Here is a 15580-nt window from a genome sequence, read left to right on the forward strand (position 1 = left end):
ATTATATTATGTTTAAAAACATAGTGGTAGGCCGGTTGGTGGTGGCGGCGCATGCCTGTAATCCCAGCACTCTGGGAGGCAGAGGCAGGCGGATTTTTGAGTTCGAGGCCAGCCTGGTCTACAGAGTGAGTTCCAGGACAGCCAGGGTTACACAGAGAAACACAGTCTCAATAAAACCAAATCCAAAAAAAAAAAAAAAAAAAAAAATTAAAAACAACAAAACCCCATAGTGGTAATTTATTATAGTCTAGTATTTGGGACACTTTAATGAATAATAAGACCTTTGTTCCTACCCTATCTCCAAACATGTGGTTTCCCAATAAGGCAGAATTTTCATTTCTCATTTTTGAAAATACTTATCACCATGACATTTTTTAAAACCAGTGGGTATCTGCAATATTTGGAAATACCACATTAGTTCATATTTTCTTCAAAAGAAATTAGTATATTTAAATGATCTCTTTTATATCTATCAACTAAATACTTTAAGTATACCTTTAAAGTCATTTTTTGAAATATATCCCATTTCATGTATGTGTATATGTAAAAAACATATGAATGAATGAATGAATCTATCCATCCATGCATCCTATCCATCCAACAAGTTAAATCTACAAGACACAAAACTACATAATTAATTTGTTGTCAACTTAAAAATTAACCTGTGTGTTTCATAAAGAAAAACAATTTAAAAATCAACTTCTCAGCTGGGTGCATGCCTTTAATCCCAGCATTCTGGGACGCAAAGGCAGGCGGATTTCTGAGTTCAAGGCCAGCCTGGTCTACAGAGTGAGTTCCAGGACAGCCAAGGCTATACAGGCTATACAGAAAAACCCTGTCTCGAAAAAACCAAATCCCAAAAACAAAAACAAAAACAAAAACAAATCAACTTCTCTGGCCTTGACATAAATAAGTCCTATTTTATATAGATAGGACATACTCTAAAGATAACATATTTTTAGAATCTTACCTTTTTAGTTGAGGATTGTGGCTCATACCTTAATCTCAGCACATAGGTAGATGCAGGAGGATCTATGTGAGGTCCAGGACAGCTGGGGCTATATACAGAACCTGTTTCATAACAAAATCAAAAACCCTTACCTTTTAGCAGTGCAGTAAGTATGGCCACATCTATATCTTGATGGTCCTCTGATCCAATGTGGAAAACAGTTATCTATTTAAAAATATATTAATATATCTTTATTTTTAAAGCTAAAATAAATAACAAAAAATAATTTCAAACAATATAAAGAGAAATGTTCATATGTAGATTTGTATAGAGACAGATATTTATAGATCTAGCAAGATGGCTAAGTGGGTAAAAGTGTTTGCCATATATTACAATTTTAATGAGAATGGCCTCTGCAAGCTCACATGATTAAATGCTTTGACCTCCCCCTATTGGTAGAACTGTTGGAGATCAGTTCTACCAATGGTGGTGGGGGTGGTCAAAGGATCAGAAGATAGTGCCTTATTGGAGAAGGTTTATTACTGGGCGTGGGGCTTCTAGGTTTCAAAAGCATTCATTCCAGAAGTTGGCTTCCCTACATTGTAGTTGTCTCAACACATAAGCTCTCAGCACTGCTACAGCTCCATGCCTGTTACCATGGTCCCTACTAAGATGATCATAAACTCACCTCTGAAACTATGAGAGCCCATTAAATGCTCCTTTATTAAGTTGCCTTGGTCATGGTACCTTTTCACAGCAACAGAAAAGTAACTAAGACACCACACAAACCTGACACCCAAGTTCAGTCACCAGAAGCCATTAAAGGAGGAAGGAAAGAACTGACTCCACCAAGTAACCTCCTTGCATGAGGCCCACACAACCATACACACAAAATGTTTTTTTAAACAAAAAGATTTTTGTAGTCACTTACATATCTCTATAACTATACAGATCTCTAAATCTATAGACCTAAGTGATCTAATATCAGTACAACCCTAAAAACAAAACAAAATTATGACTTAATTACTTTCATCACATTAGCAGACTTATCCAAAACCAGTATTTTCTTTTTCCTTCTATGTTCTGTTTTGTTGAGGCTGGGTTTCCCTAAGTAGTCCTGTCTGTCCTGTGCTTCCTGTGTCTAGACTAACTAAAGGCATGTGGCTTGTTTGTTTCATACCATGTTCACTTCTTTTTACCCTATCTTACTTATATCTATTAACTGACATAAGCAATTTGTGGGTAGAGGCAAGAGTGTACTATCAGAGCAAATCCTGCTGTTCCTTTTACAGAGTGAACACTTATTCCAGTGATTAATGCATTACTCCTGCCTTTTTTTTGTTTTAAAAAAGTTCTTAAGTTGTTCTGGCTCGGCCTCTGCCCTCAGCCTTAGCCTCTAGGTCCTAGATCATAGGTATGCACCACTATTCCTTGCAGCACATGTGTTCTCAGGTGAGGAGCATAAATCAAATGAAATATAAAACTGTTTAGGAAGCTTTTACCTGGGTACTTTACAGAAAGTAAAAGATGATGACTACACTAGTATAAAGTTCAAGGAGCTTCATTTCATGGAATACAAAGCTTGCAATGAAAATCAAAACAAGGCAAATCAACACCTCATCAAGGCCCAAAGGCCAAGAAATGACAACAAATCCATTTTTCTATGTACTAACAGAGCCGGACATTTTATCTCTTGAAAATACAAGCCTATGTCTACATGTATAAAATTAAGCAGCACCAACTTTTAATCCTGTAGTCGTAAAATACTTTCCCAGACATTTTATTAGAAGTCACTAAGCTCTAAGATCAAGAATTGACAAATAGGACCTCATAAAATTACAAAGTTTCTGTAAGGCAAAGGACACCATCAAGAGGACAAATCGGCAACCAACAAATTGGGAAAAGATCTTCACCAATCCTACATCAGATAGAGGGCTAATATCCAATATATATAAAGAACTCAAGAAGTTAGACTCCAGAAAACCGAACAACCCTATTAAAAAATGGGGTACAGAGTTAAACAAAGAATTCTCACCTGAAGAACTTCGGATGGTGGAGAAGCATCTTAAAAAATGCTCAACTTCATTAGTCATTAGGGCAATGCAAATCAAAACAACCCTAAGATTTCATCTTACACCAGTCAGAATGGCTAAGACTAAAAATTCAGGAGACAGCAGGTGTTGGAGAGGGTGTGGTGAAAGAGGAACACTCCTCCACTGCTGGTGGGGTTGCAAATTGGTACAACCACTCTGGAAATCAGTCTGGCGGTTCCTCCGAAAACTGGGCACCTCACTTCCAGAAGATCCTGCTATTCCACTCCTGGGCATATACCCAGAGGATTCCCCACCATGTAATAAGGATACATGCTCTACTATGTTCATAGCAGCCCTATTTATAATTGCCAGATGCTGGAAAGAACCCAGGTATCCCTCAATAGAAGAGTGGATGCAAAAAATGTGGTATAGCTACACAATGGAGTACTATTCAGCCATTAGAAACAATGAATTCATGAAATTCTTAGGCAAATGGATGGAGCTAGAGAACATCATACTAAGTGAGGTAACCCAGACTCAAAAGGTGAATCATGGTATGCACTCACTAATAAGTGGTTATTAACCTAGAAAACTGGAATACCCAAAACATAATCCACACATCAAATGAAGTACAAGAAGAAAGGAGGAGTGGCCCCTGGTTCTGGAAAGACTCAGTGAAACAGTATTCGGCAAAACCAAAACGGGGAAGTGGGAAGGGGTGGGTGGGAGGACAGGGGAAGAGAAGGGGGCTTATGGGACTTTCGGGGAGTGGGGGGGCTAGAAAAGGGGAAATAATTTGAAATGTAAATAAATTATATCAAATAAAAAAAATTAAAAAAAAAAAGAAGTCACTAGCAACTATAATGCCCCTGTTCATCCCCGGCCCCCCCCCCCCCCCCCGACAGAGACAAAGAGAGATTTGCACACAGCATCCACAAACAAGTCAAAGAGCAATTTGTAAGAGTTGGTTCTCTCCTTACACCGGTTGAGTTTCAAGGATCAAACTCAGGTCATCAGATTTGATGGCAAGGACCAGTGGTCACTGAGCCATGCTGCTTGTTTTTCTGCATTCTTCTTAAATACTAGGCATAGTCAGCTTAGACTCAGTTATAAAACTTCCTTTAAAAGAACAGTCTTAATATCATATGAAAATTAGCATTTCTATGTCATCACTCAGTTTAAGACCAATGAATAAGGAAATGACAGAACAGATTTAAAAACTTAAAACACAAAGGTGAAATAATGTATAAATTAGAATAAATAAGAGACTTATACTGCTGAAATCTACTCACAAGCTCTTTTTTTTTCATACACTCCATCACTGTTTGAAATAAATGAACTGCTTCACTCTGGCCAAAGTTAAATGTTTTTTTGATAGTTGATATAATATCAGTCTCTGCTGCATCAGGAAGATTCCTGGTAGAAGAAGAAAATCAACTTACTTCATTCATTTCATCTTCTCTGTAGAATGAAAATGAAATAAAGGTAGACCCAAGCAAGGCTTCTAGAGATTCTATATTAATATTAAATAGTAATTTCTTGAGATACCTATTATTAAATCTGTGGCGTAAGAAGAATATCGAGTGTTTTCACTTTGAATTATTTCGTGAATGTTTTAAACAAAGCATGTTATGTAGTATTAGTATTCAGATCTACAGGGTAATTCTATACTATGGCTTATAAAATAATTTTCCAAGGTGTCTCAAACATGGACACTTTACATGCCTCAGAGTATCACAATGCAGCAGTTCATGATCAGAATCTCCTTTCCTGGTCTCTTTTTGCCTTCTACACTTCAGCTCTTTTCAACAATCACTGTTAGCTTGTATGATGCTCTGAGATCTTTAGTAATGTAAGCAATTTTCTTAATTCTTCTTAATCTTTAGTAATTTTCTTAACTCTTCTTAAAAGTAAGGAATGCTTCACAACTTTGCGTGTCGTCCTTGCATAAGAGCTACAATACCCTGCACTGTGCCAGTTTGTGTGTGTGCTGCCACAATGGAGTAAAGTAATCTAACACATGGGCTCCACTGTTCCTCAGCGGCAATCACCCCACTGTATAGACATGCCATGACTTATTTAGGCCTCTTTTAGTAGATGTTCTATGTCTTTATCTTGCACAAATAACCCTATAACAAATACTTTATACAAGTGCTTACTTGTAGGAACCATTATGTGAAATTAAACTATCATGTCAAAGGTATGTTTTGATCAAAATAACCTTTTGATTATTGCTTCAAATAATCTTTTGAATAAAAAAATAAAGATGATTATACTTTCATTTCAATAATGTATGAGACAAGCTACTGCCTTAAGTCTGAACAAAGCATTTTATTGAATCTGAGATTTTCATTCTTATTAAATAAACAAAGGAATCCAGAGCTGCAGAAGCTACAACACTCTGTATTTTAAGTCTGCTATACTCTACACTTACCCTCCTTCCTCTGTCTGTTTATGGATATATGCTAGTAAATCTGCAGCTCTGCCTGTCCCTTCACACACAACAACTGGAACTGGGGGGCTTTCCTGCAGGTACTCCAGTACTGTAAGGATGACATTTGGCCCACCTTCGAATATCAAAGCCACTACAGGAACACCTTGCCCAATTCCTGAAAAGGATAAAAAGTTTAATTAGTAAATCTGACAAAACTCAATAAATTAACCTGATTTATTTTAAATAAAAAATTAAAATAAAATTACTTGTGAGACAGTTGGCTTTAGCATAAACAGAGTTTTACCAATAGCCAATATATTTATAAATATCAGAGCACTAAATATTTATTCATTGAAATCTGTTCTGGGTTATAAAATTAGGAAATTCAATAATTTAACACCCACTAGAATGTGCATATTAACCAAAAATAAACCTTTGTCTATTTATTAATTGAACTTCTGACAGGATATGTTAGGATTAATTTGTGGCTTGGTATATCTAGCTTTTTCTTTTTCTTATATTTGAAAGTCTTTTTGTTTTGTTTTTGTTTTGTTTTTTTTTTGTTTTTGTTTTTTTGAAAGTCTTATATGTAACCCAAGCATGCCTCTAGTCTTAGCCTATTGAGTGCTGTGATATTTTTGAAAGTCTGGGGCTGGAGAGATGGCTCAGTGGTTAAGAGCACTGGCTGCTCTTCCAGAAGTCCTGAGTTCAATTCCCAGTAACCATATGATGGCTCCAACCATCTGTAATGGGATGGGACACCCACTTCTGATGGATCTGAAGACAGCTACAATGTACTCATATACAATAAATAAGCCTTAAAAAAAAATTCTAAGTCATTATTGGGGCTGGGGAGATGGCTTAGCGGTTAAGAGCACTGCTCTTCCAGAGGTCCTGAGTTCAATTCCCAGCAACCACATGGTGCCTCACAACAATCTAATCCCATCTGTAATGGGATCACATGCCCTCTTCTGATGTATCTGCTAACAGCTATAGTGTACTCATATAAATAAAGATAAATCTTAGAGGAAAAAAAAGATGGACCAAAAGAGAGGTCAGAAAAATACACTGTATCCCCCAGGAATGGAATTATAGACTGTCTGAGACACTGAATGGATGCTGGGATCTGAACTTAGAACCTCTGCAAGAGAGTGGGGCAGTGGTGGCGTACACCTTTAATTCCAGCACGTGGGAGGTAGAAACAGGCAGATTTCTGAGTTCGAGGCCAGCCTGGTCTACAGAGTGAGTTCCAGGACAGCCAGGGCTATACAGAGAAACCCTGTCTCGAAAAATACCCCCCCCCCAAAAAAAAACAACTCTGCAAGAGTAACAAGTGTGCTCAGTCACTGAGCCATTTCTCCAGCCCCCAAAATATTTTTTTAAATTACTCAATCTCACAATGTGACTCTACTATGTGTGTTCTTCTGTTATTTTATATTTCTATATCACTTCATCAGAGTTCACCTTTTTAGTATACTAGGGTTACAGAATTACTTCAGACTGTAACAAAATATAGATGTTGAAGGAGAAAGTTCAGCCACAGTTGGAAAGAAAAATCAGTGTTCCAAGAGTATCAACCTTTAAGACCCATTTGCCAACAGCAATACAGACTTACTTTATAAAGTTTAGGGAAAGCTAACTCTTAACTAAGTGATATTGCTCCTTTTTTAACACTATCTTGAATATCAAAGTCATGTATTAGAATGACCACAAACATTAAGACTGTTAGTAAGTACCTTGAGCTACAGTGGTTTACAATACCAACAGAGTTTAAAAAAAAAAAAAAAAAAAAACCACAGACAAGGAAAACAACAACAAAACTCTTTTGTTTTTGGACTTGGACTGAAAACCTAAATATGGCACTTGCCTTAGGATGTATTTTCCTAGGTCTTACCATTTTGCTTAAGATCGGCCATTTTTTGGTTGCTTTATAGGTAAAGTGTACTTACTTCAAAGAACATGCTACTTTTCAAGTATGCTGCTGGTTATTAATACACCTTTGAATAATTTAACAGTTAAAAAAGAAATCTATGAACTCCCTTACTAGCATGAATTCTTTGCTGATTAATGGTTTTTTCAAGTTCTCTTCTCAGTCTGACTTCTGCCCCATACTTTCCAACAGTGCCGTCATCCACCAAGATGAAATGGGAGTGTAGATTATTCAGAACATTCAATTTGCTCAAGGGATTCAATAGGGTCTGATAAGGAGCAACCACCTAAGAGTGAAAACAAGAGTCAAGGGAGGGGAGCTGAGTGTTACACAGTGTAAGATAAATTCTGATGTGATCCATGGAAAAAAGGTGCAATTCTATTTTCATGTATATATAAGTAAAAAGAACAAGCTTTCATATATTTGAAGATAAATAATAAATCGAGCCATGTTTTTTATCATAGTATGCAAAAGGAGGAGCAAAATATACAGTGCTAATTATAAATTCATTTAAATGAGTAAAGTACAATTCAGAAGACAATAAAAAAGCAGCAAAATGTGAAAGTGTTTTTTTTCCAAAGCATAAATATAGCCTTTTTAAACAGACATTAGAAATTCTGTATCAGCCAAGACGTGGTGGCGCACACCTTTAATCCCAGTACTTGGAAGGCAGAGGCAGGCAAATTTCTGAGTTCAAGGCCAGCCAGGTATACAGAGTGAGTTCCAGGACAGCCAGGGCTACACAGAGAAACCCTATCTCAAACAAAACAAAACAAAACAAAACAAAACAAAACAAAACAAAACAAAACAAAACAAGAAAGAAAGAAAGAAAGAAAGAAAGAAAGAAAGAAAGAAAGAAAGAAAGAAAGAAAAAGAAAGAAACCAATCCAGTATCATTTGAAAATGATTTGCCATAATTTAGATTTTTTTTTCCTTCTGGTTATTTTTTGAAGACAGGATTGCATTATATAGTCCCAGTAGCCTGGAACTTTGAGATGTAGATCAAGCCAGCCTCCACCAACACTCAGAGACTGATTTGCTTCTGCCTCTGTGTACTGCAGGCTGGGATTAAAAGCCTGCAATGGCACAGCCGTATCCACTGGGAATGCTGAGAGTCATGAAGCCAGCACAGTTACTTGATATAGTTCTAGCAAACCTCAACAGACAGACTGCTATAATCTCTGTCCTTCTATCTCTAACTTTTGGATTTTGGTCTCTTTGTGTTGCATTCTTCGGGACTTTCTGCATTTTGATGAATTTTATTTCTTTTACTGAGAAAAATTATATCTGAGTCTTTTTAGGAAAATCCTAAAATAAACTTGATCTGGCCAATATTTGCAAGTCTTCCTTATGCTCTGGACATCATGAAGCACAGATGTGCATATAGCTAAATGAGGCCATTGCTCCAGAAATGTTCTTGGGATATCTGCTCCTGAGCAACCTCAAACAGCATAACTGGTACAAGGTAAACATAGTCAACTGACAAACTGACTAGCCAGGAGAACAGGTTACAGATTCAAGGTCTCTTTTTACTATAAACTTAGAGCTTTCTGAAACTGTATTTTAGAGATAGGGGGTTGGTTGTACAATGTATATACTGAAGGAAAACAACTCAGTAAATAAGATAAATTGACTAAAAAAATAAGCTTTTCCTACTTTATAGTGTAAATGAAGAAACACATAGTAAAATAAGTTAGGTATTAGTACTTGCTAGTCATAAAAAGACTGGTTCAGATATTTTGTTTGCCTGGAGTGTCTAAAAGCAGGATGTCATAAAATAAATGAGTTTGCTTCAGAGGAGACACTCTTTATATTCTTTAAAATGGGAGTTATAAGGCTAATAATAAAATCTGTTCTATTTGTATTTTCTAATTGTAACTAAACTTACAACCATGGGCCAATGAAAAATTAAAAAATATTCCTTTCCACTTGAGATAAACATTAGTCTGTCTTTGTTCCGTGAAACTTGTATAAATAAAGAAGCACTTCAGAGTCAGAATTGCTAAAATCCCCTGACCATTGAGTGACCCTCTCACTCCATTTGGTGACTCATATCCACTGTGGATGCCCTATCAGCAATGAACCTAAGACCCTCAGCCAGGTACATCCACACCCCAAAGCCTTCATGCCCAGTCAGTTTTACTTTAATAGGCTCCCGAAGAATATCTATAAACCAGTTCACATGTTCAATCTATTTGAATAAAGCACTAGCATTTGATTCCTATTCTTGGTGATGAGATTAATGTCTAACATTATAATAACCAGTTAGATCTCTGAGTTCAGGGCTAGCCTGGTCTATTGGTCTATAGAGCAAGTTCCAAAACAGCAACAGTTACACAGAGAAACTGTGTCTTGAAAAACCAGAAAAAAAGAAAAAAGTAAAAGAAAAAAATTAATTACAAATACTAATGAAAAACATGTTAAAATAACATTCTATATTAAAGACAGAAAACAAAAAGGACCAATACTATTATAAGCATTTATATTGATAAACATTTTCCAAAGGATCAAAAAAGACCACTGGAAATTTTGTTTTAAACTTAGTGTGGAAGTATGATTCAGTCTATCAAGTTGGTATTATTCCTGTTTATATACAAGCTCAAATTTAAGCGATTAGGAAAAAAAAAACAACTTTCTTACATCTCTCCCAACAAGATCGTTTCTGTTTTCTATCACTCCCCATGGAGCTATTCCAATAGTGCAAATTTTTCGAGATGACCTGGAACCATGTTCTTTGAGGGCATCACCAACATGTTTTGCCACACCTGTTCATACAAAATTTAATTACCATTAGAAAAACCCTATAGTTCCTAATGTTACAGTTTATGACATTTGTTTAAAGAAAGATTTTAAGGCTGTAAGATCCAAAGCCAAGCTTATAAAAACTGTAAGATAAGCAAACAGATCAACAAAACTACACAGTATCAAATCCATTGCCAACTGTCCAAAACCCATGTAAACTGAATCCTATCACATTAGTAAGTCTAGTCCTAACAAACTGATGCATAATTTGCATCTTGCAACATATTAGATCTCCTCTTTCACATAAGACAAAGAAAATAACATCATCACTGATTTATTCCCACTGTCTTACTTGCTTAAAAATAATCCCTTTTCAAAGCACATTCAGGTAATCTTTGTTCTTACCAACTAACACCTTAAAACCTTCCCCCTCTTCTTAAAGAGTAAAAAGACACAATGTTTGTTAATGTCCTGTAAGACCTTACAAAGTTTTGTCTTTCATGCTTCCACACTACACCAACTCCCAAGAGCTTCTGACCAGCACTCTTTCTTTACTTCTCTTTATGTTACATAGGGAACTTAGTCTTGTAATACACCTGTCTTTTCTACATGCTCTGTCCCAAGTTTTTCTTGTTCCTTTGTTTATTTCCATCTTCCTTAAAATATCACCATATCAGTAAAATTCTGCTTACTCTTAATAGTCCGCTTGACTGTACTGAGATGTCAAGACACTGGTAAAGCTCAAGTCTGGGTAGCTGGTGTTTCCAGACACATTGATCACAAGGACTCTGATCTGATGAACAAATTCATAGTACAATGGCTTTTTTTGGAGGTTGTCAAAGGTAGGAAGGAGGTAGTCCAAGCTGAAGGAAGTAGATCGTTAGGGACATGTCCCTGTTCCTTCTTATATTTCCTCCTCTCTGCTTCCTGGTCACTATGACAGATTGGCATTTCTAAAACCATGAGTCAAAATAAACAGTACCTCTCTTTAAAGGTATTTCTTCTCAAGTACTGGTAACATCAATGAGACTGATAGCAAAGTAGCCTCTCTCTATCATCCTCTGAATCTATCTTTATCCCATTTTTCTGCGTATCACTGATCATCTTATACACTACACATATGACCTACTATAATATTAAAAGTGTCTATTTTGCAGAACAATACATATCCTGAAGCTCAAAGAATATCTTAATGATGAGTCTAAACAAATAATTATCAATAATGTATAAGATGATCAAGGTGATTTAAGTAAGTAATTATGTTTAACTTTAATTATTTAAATTTCCCATCCTTTGTAAATTCAAAGTTTAAACCTTATACAAAAGACGTTAAAGGAAGAGGGATTAACAAATAATAAAAATGTTTTATTTATTTAATTTTGTTGGTTTGTTTACTTTTTAGACACAGGGTCTCACTATGTAGTCCTGACAGTCCTGGAATTCACTCTGTAGACCAGGCTGGCCTCAAACTCATAGATATCTACCTGCCTCTGCCTCTCTGGTGCTGGAATTAAAAGCATGGACCACCACTACCAGGCTGAAAATTTAATTTCTGAAGGCCACTTTTCTTTTTTACAATAATATTTTTATGTATATATATATATGTCTCCATGTATGTGAATCACATATGTCCATAATGCCCAAGAAAGCCAGAAAAAGGTAACAGATTCCCTGGAACTGGAGTTACAGATAGTTGTGAGATACCATGTGAATGTTGGAAACAAAACTCATGTCCTCTACAAAAACAGCCAGTGTTCTTATCTGCTGAGCATATCTCCAGCTTCCAAAGGATAAGCCTTTACCACTATGAAAGGAGCAGACAACCATTCTTCTCTACCAGTTTATTAGTAGTCAGAAATGACAATACTTTACAGTAGAGTCAGCAAATGTTTTAGCAATAGACAAGCATTAACATTTGGGCTGTGTATAGTATGTACTTACTAGTCTTTGTTATAAGTATAGACAAATGAATGTGGCTATGTTCAAATTAATCTTTATTCATAAGAACAAAAATTACCTAAGCTGGATCTGGCACACAGGTCAACTTTGTGAACTTAAAGTGTATATTTTAAAGGCCTATATGACAACTAATAAAATTAAGTTATTTTTATCAATGAAATTACCAAAGATTATATATTAATAGAAGAATCAAAAATTTAAAATAATTTATTAGTTCAAATGCCAAACTGATATGAAAGATTAGGAAACATTAGATAAAATTGATAAGTGTTCATATTACCTGTATTTACTCCTCCAGTTAAAATCCAAGCTCCGGTTGTAACTGCAGCTTTAATAAGACCCTTTCCAAGCAACTGCTTGATTCTTGGATGAAGCTCAAATTTCTGCATGCCTCCATGTACAGAAATAACAAGTTTGGGTAACTCCATTTGCCATTCTTTAAGCAGAAGTTGCAGAATGATTTCAGGTTTGGTATCATATGATAGTCTCACATACTAAAACAAACAAAGGGCCAAAATAACTATGTTCGTAGATTTAATAATGCAACATTATCTGATAATCAAAAAAAATTACTTAAATTAGATCATGTAAAAAATTTTCATGGGCCATTTTCAAAATATTTACACTCCTATAAATATAAAATAGTAAATGGCTTTAAAATTTGGAAAAATACTTGTGATATTTATAGTACTAGCATTGTAACTCACCAAAATCAGGATTCAGTTTGTCTATTACTGATCTATTACAAAATCAGGATACAATTTGTCTATTACTGATTAACCCATCCATAACATTTATTGCCCTGTTTAACTATGAATACACCAAGAGTCAGAGGTGCTAGGACAAATAGCATGTGCTTTTTGGAATCCGTCAGGAACAATAGCAATAAGAACTTATGAACATAAGAAAACTTAGAGATGATCATGATGTCTTAAGACAAGGAGGAAGATGCAAAGGTTATTAACAACTATATTACAGAATTTTAAAATGCACAGAATGTAAATGTTTGCCAGCAAATGCACAAACGTCACAAGAGAAATAATGGCGTTACAGATGTTCTAAAAGTTCTTACATTGTTGAGTGATAAAAGTGAGGAGTAGAGCCAGGCAGGTGGCACACGCCTTTAATCCCAGCACTTGGGAGGCAGAGGTAGGCAGATTTCTGAGTTCGAGGCCAGCCTGGTCTACAGAGTGAGTTCTAGGACAGCCAGGGCTATACAGAGAAATCCTGTCTCGGGGAAAAGAAAAGCCTGGTGGTGGTGGCGCACGCCTGTAATTCCAGCACTCTGGGAGGCAGAGGCAGGTGAATTTCTGAGTTCAAGGCCAGCCTGGTCTACAGAGTGAGTTCCAGGACAGTCAGGGCTATACAGAGAAACCCTGTCTCGAAAAAAAAAACCTAATTCCAAAAAAAAAAAAAAGTGAGTAGGTAATCTTTTATAAAGAGCAGTAAGTTAAAACTGTATTTTATTACAAGATCACACTAAAGAATAATGTCTGAATAAAAGGAAGCCAATCAAAATAATATAAGACAAGTGAATAAAGAAAAAAGGGAAGACAAGTAGATAGCTAATGCTACAATGGTTAAATTGAAACTGAAATTCAAAAATTTGATTTTTAAAAGGTCATCTATATATGCTACTAAAAAGATACTTTTGGGGCTTTGATTTTCTTTAGCACACAGGGTTTTCCCAGACTGCCTGGCCTGATCCTAAAAGTGGGTTCAAATAATCCTTGAACTTTGGCTTCTCAATTAGCTGGAATGTCAGGCATATGTCACAATGCCAGGAAAAAAAAAAGTGAGGCCTTTTATCTTAAGAAAATGTTAAAAAAGAAAGGAGATTTAATTTTCCTCTCAGAAAATAGATTCTGACAATAAACATAAAATTAAAACTTTTTATAATGATGATTTGATCTACAAAAAATATAACAATTCTGTATCTATGTCAACCCATGTTAAGAACTTTAATATATGTACTGTACCTTACTCAGTTTTGGTACTACACATTTTATGAAATAAATGATGTAACAAATAAATCAAATAAATGACATACCTTAGCTCTGTAGGAATGAGAACCCCCTTGAAAATTGATGACTCCATATGCATCTGTTGGGCTCTGCTCCGTGTGCTTTTCCACAGACCATTCTTCTATTGCCTGGTTAAAGTGTTCACCCAATTTCACATCTGAGTATTTCATGGCAAGACTTGCAGTAAAGCATGCATGTTGCTTGACTAAACGACCACAGAAACATCTAAAGGGAAAAAGCAAGAGTTTATAAAGAGATCTTTCAAAAAATTAAGAGTGAAAGGAAAGTAGGTAGGAAGGGTACCCACAGAACACCTGTGAGGCGAAAGTAACAAGGGAAGACTGGCAGCGAAGGGGCTTCCAGCTTGTGTCAACTTGACACACAAAACCAACCACCACACACATTGAAAAAGAACTCCAAATTTGAAAATTCTTGAATCCATGTATCTCAGCAGTTCAACAAATAAACAAAGCAGGCATAAACAAAAATCATACTACAGCCAGGAGTGGTGGTACATATCTTTAATCCCAACACATAAGAGTCAGAGGCAGGCGGACCTCTGAGTTCCAGGACAACCAGAGCTACATATAGAAAACTTGTTTCAAAACAAAACTAGGACACCACTGAAAGCCAATGGTGAGGGAAAGAAGTCTTAAAACAAGTTAGTATAAAACAGACAGACAGACAGACAGACAGACAGACAGACAGACGGGGGGGGGGTGGTGCACATAACTGTAACCCCAACACTTGGGAAATGGAGACAAGAGAGTAGAACTCAAGGTCAGCCTAGGTCCAGGTGTTTGAAGCCTTGAAGCCAGCATAGACTACATGAGGTCCTGTCTCCAACAGATACAACTAACACGAAAAAGAATGAAGGCTGCAAAGGGTGAGGGGAGAAGAAAGTCTAGCATGTCAATTTTATGTGTATGAGTGTTTATCTGAATTATGTATGTGCACCACATGCAAGCAATGCCAAAGATGCTAGAAGCAGACACTGAATCCCCTGGAACTAGAACTAAAGTCAATAGTAAGCGGGCATTCAGCTGCGGGGAATCAAAGTTGGGTCCTCTCAAAGAACAGCCAGTGTTCTTAACCAAGGATTCACCTCTCCGGTTTGCAATTAATCTCTTTTAATAGAAAATCAGAAGTAGTACTATATATTACGCATAAATGACCTAATCCCTAATTATTTCTAAATTTCTTTTTGGAGAAAGGGGGAAGACAAGGAATTACTGTGTAGCCCTAGACGGGTGGAAGTTCACTATATGTGAACAGGCTAGCCTTGAGTTCACAGAGATCTGCCTGCCTCTGTCTCCTGAATGCTGGTAGCCTCGCCTACCAGCCACATTCTGTTTCTTTTTTCTTTTCTTTTTTTAGATTTATTTTATTTATTTTATGTATACGAGTTCACTGTAGCTATACTGATGGTTGTGAGCCATTATGTGGTTGCTGGGAATGAAGGTCACTCGCTCCGGCCTACAGATGTATTTATTATTATATCTAAGTATA

General features: G+C 36.2%; 1 protein-coding gene across 2 annotated transcripts in view; it reads right to left on the reverse strand.

The window, feature by feature from the left end:
* Window positions 1-15580, reverse strand: part of Trpm7 (transient receptor potential cation channel subfamily M member 7) — an 82147-nt gene that overhangs the window by 45260 nt on the left and 21307 nt on the right. For both annotated transcript variants that reach the window (XM_052183512.1, XM_052183511.1), the window contains exons 4-10: window positions 14098-14296; window positions 12328-12541; window positions 9987-10111; window positions 7461-7632; window positions 5417-5591; window positions 4275-4398; window positions 1102-1174 (exon numbers count right to left, since the gene is read on the reverse strand). In XM_052183512.1, coding sequence (XP_052039472.1) covers window positions 1102-1174; window positions 4275-4398; window positions 5417-5591; window positions 7461-7632; window positions 9987-10111; window positions 12328-12541; window positions 14098-14296 — 1082 coding nt within the window. The remainder of the gene's footprint in view (window positions 1-1101; window positions 1175-4274; window positions 4399-5416; window positions 5592-7460; window positions 7633-9986; window positions 10112-12327; window positions 12542-14097; window positions 14297-15580) is intronic.

The sequence above is a fragment of the Apodemus sylvaticus genome, chromosome 5 (genome assembly GCF_947179515.1).
Source record: "Apodemus sylvaticus chromosome 5, mApoSyl1.1, whole genome shotgun sequence".
Taxonomy (NCBI): Eukaryota; Metazoa; Chordata; class Mammalia; order Rodentia; family Muridae; genus Apodemus; species Apodemus sylvaticus.